The sequence below is a fragment of the Oxyura jamaicensis genome, chromosome 3, assembly GCF_011077185.1.
Source record: "Oxyura jamaicensis isolate SHBP4307 breed ruddy duck chromosome 3, BPBGC_Ojam_1.0, whole genome shotgun sequence".
NCBI classification, from domain to species: domain Eukaryota; kingdom Metazoa; phylum Chordata; class Aves; order Anseriformes; family Anatidae; genus Oxyura; species Oxyura jamaicensis.
Genome location: NC_048895.1, coordinates 75,256,257 through 75,277,244, shown reverse-complemented (window position 1 = coordinate 75,277,244; position 20,988 = coordinate 75,256,257). Strand labels below are relative to the sequence as shown.

The following is a 20,988-nucleotide window of genomic DNA, read 5'->3' as shown; positions in this document are numbered from 1 at the left end:
TATTTATTGGTTATCACATTATTTTGTCCTCATGTGTCAAAATGCATGCATATTGATCTTCTAATGTTGAAGACTGTTATTCAGGACTTCATAGTAGATTACTTCAGTGATCTTCTTGATTATTAATTACAAACAGATATATCTACTTGTTATGCAAAGAGATTTTTCTAGTCTTACCAAAGGAAGTTAACTACAAAAAAACATTTTATCTATTTAAGAACAGATAAAAAGTCAGTATTTTGGGGAAGTGATATTTCACAGACACAAATACCATTTGCCTAAAATTAATATGACAAGAAGTATTCGCCAAAACATAAAAGTCTCCATCTAGACAATACTACTTACAAAGCTAAAAATTCAGAATGTATTCATTTCTATGAATGATCAAAGATTCAGCCTAGCGAAACCTTTTACTTTTCCTTTTATGAGGAAAAGTAAGATTAGCCATTTGCAAGAACCTATTTTTTTATTTTATTTTTTAAAGAAAGTATGTATCACTTGTATATATTTGCAGTGATATTATTAACATATTATTAAGGTGTTTTCAATTTATCATTTCTGACCAGACTTTCAACTTTTCAAAACTGTTATTTTTAAAGAATGCCAAATCTGAATTGAGGAAGGTCATGTTCTTGCAAATACAACTCTTGTCTCACAATCCTGAAAGGGTAGGCATAATCCACTAAGGTTCACAAGCTGGAAATCAAGTATGATGTTATTCAAAGTTTATACGCAAATGGCTCACTAGGGTCTATTTCAAGGCATAGCTGTGAAGCTAAATGGGAGAACCCCCAAAGTTTGATGAGCATATTGCTTAAGATATTTCAAATATATCAGCATTTTAATTACTCTGAATTGCTTCTCAAATGTCACATTTTGGAACATAACCAACATAATTAGATGCAGTAATAATGTTTCAGCTGCTTCACTAATACTTTCATAATGACAGTTAAAGACCGGCATACCTATGAAAAATACAAAAATACGAAGAACAATACTTTTAAATATTAAGCATACCTGTGTTCGCAGAATTTCACCTTTTGACAGTTGCATATCACCAGTCAACTCTTTCACAGTAATACCTAGTGGTTCAAGACGCTTGCTGAAGTAATTTGTCATTTCAGCTGCCAAAGCCTTCATAGGAGCAACATATACAATCTGTAACCAAAGGGACACTCACTTGATAAACGACCAAACCCCACAATGTCGTTTGTTTCATGGCAACTATTACAAATCACAACTTATTGTGAAATATGATGCCAGGCACTTACAGTGAAAAATGTTAATAGTGATATATGAAAAGTAGTTATCTTTGCTGGATGAGCATGCAGCAGCTGAAAGAACAACGGATTTTGTTTACAAAGCCTCATCACTTTTAAAATTGGTTCTGCATCGAAGCTAAATACATTTTCATAGCTTTTTCCCTTGCATAATAAGAGTTTTAGAACAGAAAAAAAGAAAAGCTTTAAGAGTAATGAAATAAATCAAAATTAGCCTTATCTTCAACTTGGAAAATATAATATTCTTGAAAATTCCCAATTTCATGTTGCATATAATAGGTTTTACTTCACAAGTTAAAAAGCAGTTATTTGGTTCGTTAAATTCTTACCTTAAACTCATCCTTCTTGATAACACCATGCTGAACATGCTGGCGAATTTCATGAAGGACTGTCAGCATAGCAATGTTGGTCTTCCCAGCTCCAGTGGGCGCACAGATTAGCATGTTCTCATTTGTGTTGTAGGCAGTCTCAAAAACTATAGATTGGATTCGGTTTAGTCTTTTCATGCCTTTAAAAGCAAGTTGTCCAATCTATTAAAAAAAACAAAACATGTATTTTGGATTTTTCATATGTGTGTGAAGAAATTATAACACATGGTAACAAAGCTCAAGATTTATTATTCCAAGCCTTTTATTCTGAGGCTACCACTTCCAGCCCTCAAATTTTGTATCTATAAGGAAAACAAAACATAGCAGGATAATTTCTCTTAAAATGAACTAAAATCCTCAGTCACATGCTATTTCAGCATTTCACTTTTTATTAAAAACAAGTCTGGGAACAAAACTAATATACAGTAAAATAACTAACTATTAATAATTAAACATCAGTAAAGCAGCAACAGTCTGTGTAGTAGAATATCTATCTTTAAATCTGAAGTAATAAACTATGACCACTCTAACAGAAGAAGCATCAGCAATATACAGGAACTTGCTGAAGCAACAGATGGTCTTTAAAATGGCTTATGATTAATTTTGTGCAATAAATTTTAATTATATAAATAAAGACCAAAAAAAAACAGTAATGACCTTCTCTGATTCTGAGGAAATATCCATCTTACTATTTTCAGTTTAAATCAATAGTACAAAAAATAAAAATAAAGTCACATCCTCCGTAGAGAACTTAAAACTTGTAAAATAAGCTTTAAGAATATTTTGAAAAATTTAAAATTTAGTTAATATAGGTGATTATAGTCATTAGAGTCTAGTACATGTTTAAATCTTTTAAATTGAAAACTCAATTTAAAAATTGTTTGCTTTGTTCCTCTTGGTCTCTCTGGAAAGAGATTTTTGCTAAGAAAGAACTGCTGTAGACAGGTACAATTCCTGTATTTCAAGATCCTAAAAACTTTTGCAACAGAAACAAAGATCCTTAAGAGATAAAATTAATTAGTCACTGCACTAAGCCTGTCTGAATTTAAGAAGTGTTTGGATTGTGCACTTAGTCACATGCTCTAAAATTTTGGGTAGACCTGTGTGGTGCCAGTAGTTGGACTAGATGATCCTTATGGGTCCCTTCCAACTCGGGATATTCTATGATTCTGAATTTGCTAATAAACTTGCATTTTTTTTATTTACTTTTCACAGACACTTAGAAGAGACTGCAGAACACAATTATTTCCATTCTTCTACATATTTCATTATCTGCACAGCTTTTATTAATAAAAATTACATATATCATATTGATATTTTTGAAAATTACCATTTTTATTTTAATTGTAGGAAACCACAAAATTACAAATTTACTGCAAGGAACAGTCCTGAAGGCACCTTCTGAAGATCTCTTTCCATTACTAAAGGCTCTTCAGCTAACGTACCAGACATTTGCTATGGTAATATTCTTTCAAATACTATTTTACAGAAGAAAATAAATCATCTGAGAAAGACCCAGTTCCTTACTACCTCAAGCAATGCAAGCTTAGCAATGAGAGCTTTATTGGCTATTCAAATTAACAATTTCATTTAATTGTACAAAAAAAATAATTAGGTCTACCATTTTGCTTCAACCTCTTGGTAGTAGCCTTGTGATAAGCTGAGATGCAAATTCCAAATTTACGTTAACATACTATTTTCACAGTACATGACAAAGCTCTACTTGTAGATTTGGAGGAATGAAAAACTTGCTGATTGGTGGATTACAGTTTTATTCTAGAGAACTTCAAATATTAAAAACATTTTTAATAACATTAATTGATATAAAAGTCAATGAAAGCACTATGCAACAACACTTTCTATTTAATTAAAGTACTTTTCAATTTAGCCGTACCTTTGTCTTAGCAAAACTTTCAGGTTGAAAACTCATGCAAAACTGAAAAACTAAGTTCCATTTAAATCAAGGTTTGCAGTTGTATTTCTAAGATTGGGATATCTATGCATATCTAAAATATTTTCAAATATTTATTCTAAACTGTTAAGTGTTTTTGTTGAAGAAAAAATTGTATACAGTAATACTTCAACAACTTTTCATTAAGTTTCTTTAATTCTTTAAGTAGATGAATTTCAGGATTACAACAGCGTTCACAACTAGTATTCTTTTACAGTCTAATTTGCTCGCAAGATTGCAGGGGAAATCTTATTTGCTTTGCACTGTTTTATATACATAATGTTTACTTTGTGTATTATCTTCAAATTTTGTTTCATCATTATGAATGAGACTATTTAAAGCATTAATGGGCTTCCTGGAGACCTGCTGATTACATTAGTGATATCAGGGTTCAACTGACTGTTTTTACAGTTTGGCAATTGCATAATTGAATTAACAAAATACTACATAGCGCAATACATGTATTAAAGTTGCAGCTTTTGAATTAAAGCAGAACCATAAACATGACTTCATTTAGGCAGCTAAGTATCTTCAGAAAAGAACTTTTTTTTTTTATCATCACATAATCGAACATGCATAGCTTTACACATACAAGTCTCCTTACAACTGTGTGATTCCTTAATACCCTTGAATAAACTATTTCTTTAAGCGTTTTCCTAAACTGCTGCCCATATATATTGTTCCAGCTTCTATAAACAGGCAATTTAAGACATATTTTGTCACTACATTTGGAAAAAAATACATATACCATACACCTGGGACATGTAATTGTTTTTATTTATCCAAACAGATAGATGTATTTTGTTAACAATTTCCCTTCTATTTTCCTGTTGTAAAATAGTAACACTGTAGATTTAAGACAGACTTGGTAAGCAACAATAAATTTTCTACAGAAAGTCCAGTGGAAGATGTGTAACAAGTTAGAAAAAGCATTCAATCTTTATTTATTTTTAAAGGAACATTATTTAAAGGAACATTAAGAGCAGAGTAATTACTAAGAAAAAACAAAACTCATAAAAGCCTGGTTAATTACTAGAAGTGTTTTGTTAACAACAACTTTTAAACCAGAATCTATACTTTAATTCAACATACTAATTAATTGTCAAGAAACTCAAAAGAAAAAAAGGCAGACTGACAAATCAATGCACAGTAGTCATAACTTTAATAAGCCAACACAGTCTTCAAAAGGTGACTCTGCATGAACATATGAAGGATTGGTAAAGCTGTAAGATAAAGGAATTCCAGAGAAAATAGTATCTTAAGACTTCCTTAGATTAACTCTATATTTGGTTGAAAAAATATTACAGAGCACCCTTCCCCAAAATCTCAGTTTATTTCAAACAGTAAGTACTGCTAAGTGTATAATCAAAAAATAGCAGTTCAACTCTTAAAAATAACTAAAGAAAATAGACGGTATGAAAAGAAATGCAAGCGTGCACAAAAATCCACAGTTTGACAAGCCAAAAAGATTTGCCTTTTTTTTTTTTTTTTTTGAATAAGATGGCTTCTACATGAGCATGAATCAACGTAAAAGATCGGTAAGAAGCAACTCGTTCCAAGAGATACTCAAGACTGCTCTGATATGAATGTCAAATATCTTTACTTATTTTAACAACCAATGCATTGTTTAGAAAATAAGAGTATACTTAATGAAGATATTTCAAATTAGTCGTTTCATTAAAAATGATCTTTGCATGCTGGTGCTCCATAGGCAATCCAAAAATAAGTAATTATTAAGTGAAAAATTATTCGAGTCATTGAAGTAAAATTCATGAATGAGTCCATATGATTCAGTCAGCAGGCAAGCTACAGCTCACAAACAATTGCTTGAATAACACAGTAGTAACACCCACCAGCTGTTGTAAATAACACAGGCCATCAGGACTTTATAGTCACAGCTTTAGACATGCAATTCGTTAGCCAGACCAACTCCATAGTTCCTTCTACAGAATTTAATGAATATGACATGATACGAATACGCTATTTAATGAATATATGGGTCCCCAGCACAAGAAGGATGTTGATCTGTTAGAACGGGGCCAGGGTATGAAGTTGATGAGAGAGCTGGAGCACCTCTCCTACGGAGAAAGGCTGAGAGAGCTGGGGCTGTTCAGCCTAAAGAAGAGAAGGCTCTGGGTGACCTTATGGCAGCTTTTCAATACTTAAAGGTGGCTTATTAAATAGATGGAGAGCGACTTTGCTCAATCGGATATTGACAGTATGAGGGGGAATGTTTTTAAACTAAAAGAGGGGAGATTTAGATTAGAGATTAGGAGGAAATTCTTCACTCAGAGCATGGTGAGGAGCTGGAACAGTTGCCCAGAGAGGCTGTGGATGCTCCATCCATGAAGACCAAACTGGATGAGTCCCTGGGCAACCTGATCTAGTTGATTGCATCCCTGAATATGGCAAGGGGGGTGGAACTAGATTATCTTTGAGGTCTCTTCCAACCTGAGCCATTCTGTGATTCTATGACTCTATGACAAAAGAAGATGCTCATCTTTTCTTGCTAAGCATCTTTCTCATGCACTCGCATAGTGTTCTCTCTCAAGCAGAGCAAAAGGCATACCAATTCCATTAAAAAAATAGAACATCTGTTAATCTTCAGGACCACTTTAATCTTTGTATCACAGTTTTTCACTTAGTGGCCCAGTGTGCTTTCAAGCCAACTTCAAGGTCCAATTATAGCATTTTAGTAGCAGCTTTACATTCAATCTTGATGTGCACAGGCATAGTGTCCTACCTAATCTACCTAGAGCATCATTAGAAGAAAAACAACAACAACCACCACAATGTATTTAATTAGCAATTTATCCAGAAAAGGTGTTTAAGGTTATTAAGGATATTATCTTCCTCAGAATTACCATATTTTAAGGATTTATCTACAGGACATTCCCCTATTATTCTTCATTCTAAAAGAGATTTTGTCTTGTCCACATTCTTTTTTTTTCTCTAGTTTTCACATGACACAAGACAATTTTTTTTCCATAGTATGAAACAAATAAATGTTAGACATCTAATCCTAATTTCCATAGCATAATCCAATCTAAAATAAACTTCCTATAATGATTATTTCTGTTGTACTACCCATTTATTATAAAGATTATCTACTGCACTTATAAACCAAGTTTAAAATTCTGGTATTTTCTCTACTATTTGGTTCATTTTTAATATATCTTAATCTTGTATATTTCAGATGTAAGAAGCCCCATACTGCAGTCAGTTATTTTATTGTTAAAGAAAAATTAAAAATGTGACCAATCCATGCTGTTTTAAAGAAAATATATGAACCTCTCTGAACCTCAGAAAATGCAGTTCAGATGTCCCTTATCCTGACATGTAAATAATCTCAAGGTCACACTTCTCCTTTACTGTATTTTATAATGTTGTTAGTAAAAACATGCATCTACGCATGCATGCCCATACACAGATACATACGCACACACATCCATTTTTATAAACATATTCACTCTATCATTCCAAATTATGAACATTCAGTAGTCCCCTTACTTTCTAACTGTGCATTTATGTACTCATAGCACTTTTGTGCTAGTGTAAATACTACTTTGTTACTCAAAGTACACTTGGGGACTTCCATGGCTGCCCTCTCCTGATCATATTTTCCATATTTTAATTGATGGAGGTGATAGCTCATGAGATTTAGAAACAATAATATATAGCACAATTTCCTACCTGCTCTGAAAAAGGAAATAACTACTTCAAAGTACAGATATAGATTTTAAGCAAAAGCTCCCAACATGTAAAAAAACAAACCTGCACAATGTTTCTTAATTGTTTGATCAGCTCTGTTTAGTACCAATCCATAACAGTGAGATTTACATGGACTTAGGGGAGACGATATATATATATATTTTTAAGAACATTGGGCATAAATAAAGATATGAAAGTTATATAAGTGTACCAACTAAAGTTTAGGATTGACTTTGGGCCATCATCAGCTTTACAATTGCTTCAAGTGAGTACAAATTACATCTCATCCAATGTGCAGTAGCTGTGGAGTTATGTGCTATAAAGGAAGCATAAAGGAAGCTTGCAGTAAGAAACATTAGACAGATGCAAAAAAAAAAAAAAAAAGGGCACAAGAAAAAAAAAAAACAGAAGCTCTTTTCTAATCTTTACATGCTAGAAGTATCTGGACTAGAAAAGAAGAGCAAATCTTGCATGATATGGCTATCCAAGTCACTATTAACAGTGATCGCAGATTACAGAATTATTTAGGTTGGAAGGGATCTCTTAAGATGACCCAGTCCAATTCCCTGCACAAAGCGGGGTTATCTAGAAGCAGTTGGCTCAGGACTCTTTCCAGTAGGGTTTTCTATATCTCCAAGGATGCAGACTCCACAGCCTCTCTGGGCAACCTGTTGCAGTGTTTGACAACCTCACAGCAAAAAAGCATTTTTTTGTGTTCATATGGAATTTCACGTTTTACTTTGTGCCTACTGCCTCTTTTCCTGTCACTGAGCACCACTGAGGAGAGTCTGGCTCCCTTTCTGTTAATAATTCTCTCACATTGGGTATTTATATACATTAGTAAAATTCCCCCTCAACTCTCCAGCACTCTCAGCCATGCCTTATCTGAAAGATGCTTCAGCCTCTTAATTAGATTAAGGAGCCAGAAGAAATTCCTAGAAATGACAGATAATGAACCACAAGGGTAAAAAATATTCTGATCTCCTATTAAAAAAAACATGAGACTTTCACAAATTTATTTTTAATTTGAATTTAGTTATCTTTTAGAAAAAAAAAAAAAACATGTAGTGTTGATTTTTCAAACTGTCATCACAACCACTGTATAATGCATTAAGTTTTTAAGTCAAAGTAGCAATGAAAAACTGGGGAAACTTCCATACTTTTAAGTAATACTAGTATCATTAAATTAAAATGAAACACTGAATAGTCTTCCTGAATTCTAACAGAGTACACAAAAATAAATATCTAGCGAAAAAAAAATAGATAAATATATATATGTTCGTTATATGCAAAAGGATAACCTCTGCTTAATTGACTCTGGGATAATACTTGAGAAATCCTGTCTGATATTAGGAAGGAAGGAAATCATAGCACACAAACTATGAAAATTATTACATTTTTAATTTGTAATGCTGTTTTTAAATTTTGGTTAAATATTTCTACGCCACGCTTTCAGAGTTTATGTTTGCCAAGATTCTGAAACTGTTATTTCTCTAACAAATTTATTCACTTCCCAGAAACATGAAAATTCTGCACAGCCTGTACCAGTGCTCTTCAACAATCAAACTTTCATTAAAAAAGAATCAATCTCCTTCCAGAAGAGTTCCATTAAAAAATGAATTGCATTGAAATCTAGTAGTTTATTGGACTCCTTCTAGGCATTCCTTGGAACAACAACAACAAAGAATACAAAAAATACATATTTATTTAAGAAAAAATAATCAGTTCTACCATCTGCTCTCTTGAAGAAAGAAAAAAGATCTATGTGAAAGCAAGAGTTTCTGGAAAAATATTTAACTTTGTACATGACAGCTAAAAGTTAACATGCCATAAATAATCAGGACAGAAATTGTTGAAGTCAATTGATGCATTGCCACTAACATTATCTAACCTGTTCTCTTGATGAGCTAGCTAAGCTATACGTACAACTGCAACAGTCACACCTTTTCTATAGTTATCTGAATTAGTCAACCACTGATTTATACTAAATGGTTTTTGGTTAAATGTACAGATAAAACCAAAAACCTTTGCATATATAAATCCAAAGTCAGATTGATCGAAGTGATGTGAAAGCACTGTAGGCTCTCCAAGGTTTTCACAACTCTGAGAGAAAACACTGAAAAAGCTTGGGGACTCTTTCCATCACTGGGTGAATTGTTGTGTTCTTCAGGCTAGTTATAATATGACAAAACATTATAGACAAAATTATTATACCCTCTGGTGATTTGAGGAAATGGATAGCAAAGTGTTTCAGAAAGAGTTATCCATAAAATCAACTATTTCTACATCACTGCAAAGGTACTTAAATTTAGCATTCAAAATTTGATTTCAGTTACACTTTTCAGTTACACTCAAAAGCATCTTTCTGATGTCAAAGAGAATTATTCCAGATTACAGTCACAAAACATAGATAGGAATACAGCTTCCTGTTATAGCTTTCTCATGTCATTTATAAATTACGCACCAAAGTTACCCTGAAATATGCAGCTAATAGGGAAAAAGCAAAAGAAAAATTGGCAACAGTCACAGCATTTACTAATAACATCAAAAGTTAAAATTTTATGAAGATAGGAGAACTTGAGTTCAATTTGCTGACATTTAATCAGATTTAAAGGTATCACATAGAGATAGTTTCATTTCTTTGCAATTTAAAAATAACTTTATGCAAATACACAAAGCTAAGCACATGGAAGAAAGAAATACAAAAACTCACCACGAGGTTTAAAGCATTTAAAATACTGGTACCCTGAACACCAAGGTTCCACCTGGATTGCTGTGTATTAAGGCTTCAGCTACCACTATCTCCCTGACTGTTCTAGATGAAGATGGAGCTATGATGAAACTGATGTATTGAGAAAACAGTCCAATAACTTCCTAAGGTTGTATACAACTAAAAGATACTCTTGGGTCTGCTGATAGCATCTCTTTCCCTTTATTTATGCCCCTGTGAAACCTCACTGAGTCTCTTTAAAAGGGAAGAGAAAATCATTGTTTGAGGCCAACTGTCTCACCTGTAACAAGAGGGGAAGAAATCAAAGAGTTAAGACAGAAAACCTTTTTTCTAGTTGTTCAAGAATACAGACAATGCCCAAATAAATAAATAAGCAAAGAGAATGAGGACATCATGAAAGGAATTACATCAATTTTGACCATGGGTGAGGAAAGCATTACTAACACAATAAACATTTAAGTATTTTTGTGCAACCAGTATCAAATGGCCTCTGCTACCTTTTCTCAAATAGATTGTAATGTGTGATATGAAAGTACACACAAACTACTTTTTGAAAGTTGAATCCTTGCATGAATTGCCATTTATTGAATTAATTGGAAGGATTCTGAAATAACTGCATCATATCAAGAGTCATAATTTATTTCTTCCTTTTCCATTCTTGTTGCAGTTTTGTATGAATGGGTCACTACTAGCATTAAAACAAACAAAAACTAAAGCCTATAACATTTCTAAGCAGTAAATTGGGTATCACCAGTGGCGCAGAGAAGCATTGACGAGGACATAACTACATCTCAAAAAAAGGTGTGGCTACTGCAACTAGCCTAGCCAGGTAACGTGAAAAATCTAATAGGGATGGGCACTACAGAAATAAAACAGCAGTTCGTCTTTGTCCAAATCTGCAAAATGGTAACCATAAGGCAAAGACAGACATCAGATGAAAGAGATCAAAATTTAGACCATCCTATGGACCCTATGAGTGACCAAGGCACAGGTCAGGAAAAAGAGACACAAAATCTTCTAAAGGGTTGTATCCAAGTGTTTCCCTTCAGCAAGTCTCAGAGTTTCGAAGTGTGGAAAATTATGTCACTGAAAACTAGGAAGTTACAAAAACTGAAAAACTCATGAAAAAATATTCCTTGCACTGCAAGCAGCACTACAGATTTAACAGAACTGTTACACACACTTTGAAAGGAATATATGCTGCAAGTTACAACTGTTTTTGGCTTCTTGTTAAATTTACTTTACTGCTATAGTAGCTATTGGTATGCAAAACACTCTTTTCTGATGGAGGCAAATTACTGATGCAGAACTTGAGAGAAGCATTCTTGCTTAGCCTAAAGATACATTTGATAACAAGCATGCCAAAAAAGACTCCACCTAAAGGGTATGCATGGCAGGGAAGCAGTCTCATGCTTCGAGGTCCAGAAGGACAAAGCTTTAGAGGTTTGACGAAAAGCAAAAATCAGGAACACAGGAAATTAACTCCTACATAGTCTCAGATGACTCAGGAATATTTCCATCCTATTTTGTATTCAGGGAACAAAAGCTGAGAAGGAGGAACATGTGTACAGAAGTTTCCTTCATTACATTATACTCAATGACAAGTAATTCCTGTGAACAGGTAAAGAACTTCTCACTTAATACTTTGTTTACTGTAAATGAAAAGTTCCTACTCCCATTCTCCAGATTGATTTCCAGCATGCTACAGAGGATAGAAATTCTTTTCATTAGTAAAATTATTATTTGTTGTAGAAAACACACCAATTTATTCACATGAAAAAACAAACAAACAAACAAACAAACAAAAACTCCACTCTTATCTGATGTGTTCACTTCCAATATTCTAACTGAAAGAGTAATTGGTAGGATAACTACAATTTTCCAAATAGAATTCTGAAAAAGTATTTTGTTAGAACTAGTAAGATACAAAACCACAGAAAAATCTGTTAGAAAATCCATTTTTTGTCTAAGAGATTAGATATTACTTATTGCTCCCTGTTGTTCTGCAAACAACAGCTACTCTTTCAAAAATTTTCAACTTCCACTGGTAGCAGTTACCATGTGATCTTGAGGTTAATGGAAATTGCAAATCTGATATGCATAGTCTTTCAGATAAGAAGTGTCTCCTCTATCCCAAAACCTTTTAAGAACATTTAAAAGCTATTTGGTGAATTCCAGAAAAATCCCTTGGCTGACAATCTCAGTTCCATTTCCATTGCTGAAAGACATGGGACATTCATCTCCTGCGTAAGAGATTTCATGTTTCACTGAAACTTGTGCCAATTAAAGACAAATTAAAATCAAACTAAAAATTGTCTAAAATATTTTCAGTGGGAGCTAAGCTTTTAAATGTTATAGCATATCAAAATTAGCATAGGCTCTTCCCTCATCTTTGAAAGTTCGCACTTTGAAATTACGTTTCTTAAATAATAATTCTGGTCTTGAGTGTAATTTTAAATAGAATTTAAAATGCTATTCTATATTTTTCTTTAAATCAAAGACTGATCACTCCCAAGAAAAAAAAGTGTCTTCTTTCAGGTATGCCATCAAAGACTACTGCTTTCTTCTTCCACACTCGCACTAGGAATTTTCATTGAGAAATGGCTATACCCTAACAGCGCACATCAGAAGCACATTATTTACTGCCTAGTCTTAATTACTAAAATGACTAAAAACACTTTGAGATGTTTTCATTAAAAACTTTACTGATCTCTGGATGTGCTTTTTTAGAAAAAAAGTCACTATATTTAATGAGACATAAATGTACCACTCTAAAGAATTAAAAATGAACATTTAATAAGTTGCTTTCTCAATTTAATTATTTCACTTATTATTCTAATTTAATGAGGTCAAAAACATAACAGCTGCAACGTCAGCAGGTAAGTATAATTGGATTTTGAATATTACAGTGATTAAGTACAAGTGGAAAAAAAACAGAAAGTAGGGTTTCTTTGAGGTACATGCAGTTAAATTGCAGTAGAAAATGCGTATCCAAAATGCTTCTTGAATTTTTCACAGTGATTCTTTTTTACTATACAAAATTTAAAACACAGATAAGTCACTGAATTTACAATCAGTCCAACATCACAACTGGCATCCTAAATATTGCCTTCTTTTGAAAGTAAGTTTAAACCTACTATCTTTAGGAGAACAGTGTGACCGCATGACGTTATCATATATTTCTAAAATACAGATATCTTTCAGTGTTGTTTTCCTATTAAAAATCCTACTTAATTTAATCCTATTTTATGCAAACCAAAATATCTTAACTGTTCATGTAGAAGCCGGTTCTGGATAATATTTTCAAACTATTTACTTTAGCTTTCCCTTAACATATAATATAAACTCTTTCTTCCTAATGATGCTTAAGAAAAAAGACAAAAACTAAAGGACTACTCTGAAGGGTAATTATAGGTGAAACTAGTAATATCTTTAACCCTTTAAATAAAAGGGGAGAATGGAAAAAGAAATAATATTTCTAGAGGAATAAATATTGGTGTCATAATTTTTCTACAACTCAATTTTGTTCTTAATTTTAGATAATTTCACACTAATGCTAACCAAGAAGGCAGTATTCTTTTACCATATAAATGTTAAATGACTTTTTTTTCTAAATTGTACTGGAGAAGACTTCAAGCACAATCAGTCCAAAAAAAAAGGAATACATCCATCTTATTCTCACAAATCCCAAAGAAACCAGCAGCACTCCCAGAAGTTGTTCTAATTGATCTACTGTATAAAAACAACAGGTAGGTGAGGGAAGCTGAACTTGTGTGGTAAAGTCATCACCGTGTGGGAACAAGCAAAATTCAAGCATCAAAAGACAAGAAATACAATGCTTTAAATATATATATATAAATGCTTTAAATATATATATATGGAAAATATGTCTAGCGACTTCTGATTCTTAAAAAAACAAAAGTGTGTAGGTGGGTGTATTACCGTCCTCAACAAATCAAATAAGCTGCAATGAATCAAGAAATACACACTCTCATAACTCCCTCTCTTGAGATCTCTCGAAATAAGCCACACAAAAACTGGAAACCTGCTCTTCAGTAGCATAACCTCTTCCATAACCTCTTCCATACTGCCTCCATCTTCTAGTAAGCATAGTGTAGCTGAGACTTTTGGTGCCATATCTGATTGTTTTTTTACTAAAATAAAGACATGCAACAGTAGTTCAATGAGGAGCTTCCACAGACTCCTGTTGAACTCTTCTGCACACTTTTTATTTTTTTTTTTTAGGTATTCAAAATTACTTTCATTGGTTGAATCTTTACACAAATTAAAATATTGACAGGTAAAAGTAGGCACTTTGATTACTTCTACCTACAGGCAGATGCATCTATTCCCACAGTGGCTCACAGCAGGTGTTTTTCAGCAGCTGGTGCCCTTTACTGGTTTGCCTTTGTAAGTGTTCCCATCAGATTTTCAACAATTTCAGAGGTAGCACTAGGTAACATACACACACTTGGCAGCTGTGCAGAAAATGAAACAGGCTTAATGTTTTCTTCAAGTCAGACACAGTCAGTTTTACCTCATGTTAATATTAAAAAGTGCATTTGTCTATTCACATTTGTTATTTGCATGTAAGGGACAAGAACAACCAAAAAGCCCAATTAACTGCAAGAATATGCAAGACTCACTGTGAGAGTAGCATAATAAATAACATTTTTCAGCAAATTTTGCACAGTAATTCATACACAGCCATATGAGTTTAAAGAACTAAAAGAAATTAAATTCTTTATGTTCACTAATATAAATAAAGCTCAGTATTAGCCTTTGAACCATATTGTCAATGAATTATTGTCTTTGAGATTGTCCTGCTTAAGAAGTGATAACTTGGATTTTATACAGCTGCTTACATTAAAGAAAGTTGCACATTACTAGTACTTAGAATAAGTAGAATATCTGTAAATGAGAATATCTGTTTAAGTTTCAGTTACAACTTCACTAATGAAAGAACATTTGAAAACACAGTTTTAAATTCACAAGGATTTTTACTGGCTGTACTTATGCTAAATAGTCTTTTTCCTGTGTGTTTTCATTAATGTCAAGCCTTTGAAAATACAAACATGCTTAAACACACAAAGAGCATGTTTATTAGTTTTTCATAGCATCCTATCTTGCTCAGGTAACACGATTGCCAAACTTCCCCTTAAGATGTTAAAAGGCTCCTATACAAAGGAAACCTTCAGTCAGTCTCATTCCAAAAGAATCGAACAGTCACCATGTCAAACCAAAACAAACAAACAAAAACACTCCTCTGAGCCCATCAAGACAGGTTTATGACATCGTAGGGAGGGAACACTGTTTTGGAGTAAGAAAAAGGTTGTACTGCAAGTTATTTTTTTTGATCAGGGAGACACCGCACTATCTGAAAATGTGGAGGCAAATGGGAGGCTACAACATCCACATGCTCAATCTATCAAAGGTGTGTCCAAGATCATAGAACCCAAAACCCTGAGCATGGCAGCAGCCACGCAGCCAGTCATTCATTGCATCCATTCATCCCCTTCTTGGGTCCCAACCTTCAGCTGGGAAGACAGAGGAGAATATACTACCTGCACTCCCAACCCCTTCAACATCTTTCTAAGGGACAAAGTCCCTTGTGTTATTTCTGAGTCTCCTTTTTATAGCCTCATTTGACCTTACAGGAAAAAGTAGGAATTGTTGGTCGTTCTCTGTCTTTACCAGGCTTGGTAGCTTATTTGCGATACCACAAATGCAGATCCCAGCAGAAGGCATCCACTTTATGTTCATTCTTCCTCATCCCAAAAGAGATGGCATTACTTCAGCAATGGTGGATTGATACCGATTTAGTACATATTCATATGTACTAAACAAAATCTAAAAATCTGTATATGTACTAAGTACATATACAGATTTCCTGCACGATGGAAAGCTGCTTTTTGTTCTTCATAAGATCTGACAAGATGATACATCAGTTCTTGTCCTTCCCCAATTACTATCTTCCTCTCTTTTCTGCATCCCACATACATCTCTATAAAGGACACACATTTATTTTTTTTTTTTGCCTACCTACTCATCTCCTTTTTTTTTTTTTTTTTTTTTTTTTTTTTTTTTTTTACATACAGGTCTTTTTTTTCTACTGAAAAATAAAAAACCTAGAACTCTGGGGAGCTGAGGAAGATAGAGGAGGAGGATATATAAAATAGTGCCAGTGGTGACAAGTTTGGTAAAAAAACATCTTTAAACTTCAAAAATCACCTATGGATTAATAGGAAATATGTATATACACACACACATCATGAGGGTTGTATGTATTGATGCGTTGCATATATACATACAATAAATATATAAATTTTATGTATGGTTGCTTTTGTTTTTACGTCTATGATAATCTCCGACTGAGAATGGAAGAAACATCACGGATTATGATAAAGATGCCAGTCATGCCACACTTACCTAATGCAATGATGTTTCAGAACAGTTTCAATTTTCTTATCCTGCGTTAACTGACAGGTCCTCTCAAAGATTACAATAGTATCAAAGGTATCTCTATGCCAAGTCAAAAATCACAGTTCTTGAATGTTAACAGTATACCACAATCCTTACTGACAGGTACCACAGAATTCCAAAATATTTTAAAAATAATTGCAAGTTACAAAATACAATGCTCTACAGGAACCTCATGAAATGGCTAACCAATGAACACATCCAATATTTCACTCAGCTCTTAAGAGCTAGCACACATGTGAGATGTGTATCTGTACTGGGTCTGGCTGGGATGTTAACTTTCCCTGCAGCAGCCCATACAGTGCTGCCTCTGCACTTGGAGCTAGAATAGCAGTGGTATCACACCGGTGTTGTGTCTGCTGCTGAGCAGGGCTGGCACAGCATCAGGACTCTCTCTAACCCTCCTAGGGGGTGGGCAAAAAAGTGAGAAACATTGCCAGGGCAGCTGACCTAAACCAACCAAAGGGATATTCCATACCATATGATGTCACACTCAGCAATAAAAGGTGGAAAAAGGAAGAAGAGGGGAGGGGTGGGCTCTCGTTGTGAGAACGTCTGTCCTCCTCCCAAACACTGGCTACGTGCGTTGAGGCCCTGCTTCAGGGACGTGGTCAAGCATCGCTCATTTGTGGGAAGTAGAGAGTAATTTCTTTCCTCTGCACTTCCACATAGCATTTACTTGTTTTGTTTTGTTATTCCCTTTCCCCCTCCCTCTTCCCCTTTCTCTTTTTTCCCTTTAGTTGAATTGTTTAATTAATAATAATATTTTTTCCTTAATAATATTTTTTCTCTTTAATTAAATCATCCTTATCTCAACCAATGAGTTGTTCTTTCCTTTACTTCTTCCCCTCCTCATCTGAGGAGGGGGGAGTGAGAGAGTGGTTGTGGTGTTCAGTTGCCTAGCACGGTAAAACCACCACAGTATCTCAGAATAAGCAAAAAAAAAAAAAAGTTGTGTTATGAGTTCTAGCAAAAAAAAAAGTCAATTTCTTTCTTCATTTCTTATTCTTAGAAAGCCTTGATATCACTATCCCAGTTATTATCCTAGTTATTAAGCATTTTCCTTACTTTTGTTTTACTATCATTACCCTAAAAAAGAAAATCTTTATCCTCAGCCAACATCTTTTGAGATAATTATTGTCTACCTCATTTCAGCATAAGCATTAATAGCATTAAGCTATTATTCTGATGTTTTAGGAAACCTACTTTATATATTGTGATACAGATTTCAGAGATGCAAAAACACCCTCATTTCAGGAGACAAATATAGGTAGAACGATGTTTATTATGGCAGTCTCAGATTATCAGACACAATCTTCCATCTGTAAAATATTTATCAATTACATATTTGTATTTGATTATATATCTACTTCTTTCCTAATCTTTCGTTATAATGTTAGTTCTCAACATCTCTAACTCATGGCTGTTGGCAAGTATTTGTAATCACTCATCCTTCCAGGTTTTGCTCCCAAGAACTGCGCCTTGCTGGAACTGTGCACATGCCATATTAAATCAATAAATTAAGGAAATCGCATTTCATTCCAGAATTATTTCAAAGTTGCACTACAGCATTCAAGGCCTTGCTATCTCTGTACTGTATGTATTTCAGATATCACCTCAAGTCTACTTCAGTATTGGTTTTTTTTTTAATATTTAGATAAGTTTTCTTTTAAAATATGTTACTTAAAATAAATCAGATTAATAATCTGGAATGCTATAAAATCAGTGATTCTGTTGACCAAAAAAGAGCACCCTATTAGAAAAAGACCATTTAAACTAACAGAAGAAAAGTTTTACTAATCCAGAAAAATACTATGGTATCATTTATAATATTAAAGTCTATATCTATAACATGAGAATATTCTGAAAATATTTTTTCAAATACTTGTCATGATGGACAGATGTTCTCTATTGCTGAAAGGAAAAGAACTATTAGCATTCAGGAAATCCTATAGTGATATCTAAAATCTGGAAAGCTACAGTCAAGCGAAGCACATTTTTAAAAACAATTACATTCTATGAGCTGAATTCAAGTATAGTGAGCGTCTTCCACTCGTGAATTAGTGGTCAGCCACTTGACACTGTTGAAAAGTCAGATGTCACAATGCAACCTCTAGAGCGCCTTTCTCCAACTTTGGATTACAAAAAACTTTTGAGACCAGAATTCCACTTTACAGGTTGTATGTCATGACAACAGATCTTTTTTGGTGATGAAGTAATGAGCTACTTCTAGTAAGAAACAGGACTTTCCTGATGCAAAATATGATAATTTTACATAATACAGACCACAAACTGCTGGTTCGGCATGAAGCATGTCTTTTTATGTGCTTTCAGGCACAGAAATCATACTTGCTCAGACAATATAAACAGAACAATGCATAAAAGCCTCAGATAACTCAAAATTAGATATTCATACAATTTGACACAAACTGTAAATACTGACATTGGAATTCTAAAGTATGAATTCTAATGAGTATTCTAAAATACTCATTAAATCATATGCTGAATAAAACAAAGCCAGAAGGCTTTAAGATTAATGTAGGTGTATAATCTTAACTGCAATATTCTTGTTAACCTGTTATTGCATGTTTAACCTCCTTAGAACCCTCACTCATGAAAGGTGAAGATAGACGACAATTCCTAATATACATTGCCAGCTCTTTAAAACATTGTAGCAAGACCTCCATTTTTTTCTTAAATTGGGACTAATAATTATGGAACTTGTAAGCTTTCTTCAGAGCAATTTTTAAGTGTACTGTCATTGGATAAATAACAAAATGTCAATAAAACTATAAATACTTTTTTAAAAAACAGTCCAACCATCAATTGCTATTTGAAAAATATGGAAATGAAATATACTCCAATATCAACTTTGGAATAAATGGTCAAACATTCTGAATGTGAAAAATGTAATTTTGAAAAAAGTAATTTATGCAAAGAACTTCTGTACTTCTATTCAATAGGCTTGCTTGTATAACTCAAAAAGCAAGAAAACATTACAGAAAAAGGGAATATTGATTTTGTAGTAATTCCTTCACATAATGCAGAGGGAAAACAAAAAACTTATTTAGACCATTAAGTAGTATTAGTAAAAGGAAATGGCTATAGCATGAAACAAAGAAATAAATCCTACACTGAATACCCATTTTAGGTTAAACACTGAAGTCATTTTTATTATTTTTTTTTATTTTTTTTTACCAACAGCAATTTGTTAGATACAAGATTGTGAAAACAGGTTTAAGAGGAACTTTGCCTGACCTGATTTTATGACTTTAGAGGTACATTTATTTGGCAAAAGGCTGGTATGAGAACACCTTTATAGTAAGTACAAAAATATATTTCAGTAATAGTCAAGCTGCATATCAAGCACCCAAAGCTAATATATCTACGCTTGCTAATATATCTACACTTGCACTTATTCATTTTTTTAAGTTCTTGTTATTAAAGCAACCCAGCTAACATGCCCTTTTTGTAAGTAATAGTACTGTAATTCCTCAGATTTAACTGGTGTGACCAACTTACTTACAAGCCATGTGCACTCATACTATGGTGAAAACGCAGCTCTCCAAATACCAGTAAATGCCAAGAATAATAGTCATCTATAAATTGAGCTGGGGGTGGAATTTACTGCCTTGCAGTAAGCAAGAACACTTCCTTCCCTTGCATGACTCTTCCAGTGGGATGCCCCACTGCCATTGATGACACTGGAGATACTCCTGAGCAGCAGTGCGGCTTCCTCTGTGCAAAGCACTAGTTGCTGCTCCTCACTCAACACAGGTAGGAAAGAAAGAAAATGAGATGACACCCATGGAGTTGTTAGACTGTGGCAGGAGGTGAAGCAGCACAGACTATAGCGTAGAAAAGTAAGGGTATCAAAACTGTTGCAATTGCCAGCAGTTTATGACAGATATCTTATACTTTATGGCTGCTAAACTGTGAAAGGTTGGCCACTCGATCTCATATTTGCAGTACATAAAGGAATTAAGTAGGAATGGTAGCTGCAAGAATTTGAATTTTTGCCTGTTTCTATCATGAGTTTCATTTTAGCATCTCTATTCTAGCCATAAGGTTTCAGATAATAATTTGCCAAACCTAAATATACTGCATTGATACAAACATGTTATTTCTTCATTCTAGAGTGCAGCTGAAGATACATCCTGATTACACTGCCAAACCTATGAGTAAGAGCTTCCTGTTAAGGCCTGTGCTAGTTAAAGTCATGGTTTCTCCCTTTCGTGTTGGTTCAGTTTCACCATTCTGCCTTATATTTGTACCAAAAAAAATAATTTTAAAAAAGTCTACAATTTGGTTAAAATGGATTTGTTAGAATTGTTATTTAGAGGAATACATTTCTCATCTTCTCAGCCTATGTTTATGCCAACCTAAGGAAGTAACAAAAATGCAAATAATTTAAAATAACACTTAAAACATTGAAAATGTTATTTCAGCTTACATGATCCAGAGGCT

At 33.6% G+C, this 20,988-nt stretch overlaps 1 protein-coding gene across 2 annotated transcripts in view; it reads right to left on the bottom strand.

Annotated features, from left to right (window-relative positions):
- The window catches only part of ASCC3 (activating signal cointegrator 1 complex subunit 3), a 277,788-nt gene that overhangs the window by 200,623 nt on the left and 56,177 nt on the right, over positions 1-20,988 (bottom strand). For both annotated transcript variants that reach the window (XM_035321897.1, XM_035321898.1), the window contains exons 9-10: positions 1,610-1,810; positions 1,018-1,158 (exon numbers count right to left, since the gene is read on the bottom strand). In XM_035321897.1, coding sequence (XP_035177788.1) covers positions 1,018-1,158; positions 1,610-1,810 — 342 coding nt within the window. The remainder of the gene's footprint in view (positions 1-1,017; positions 1,159-1,609; positions 1,811-20,988) is intronic.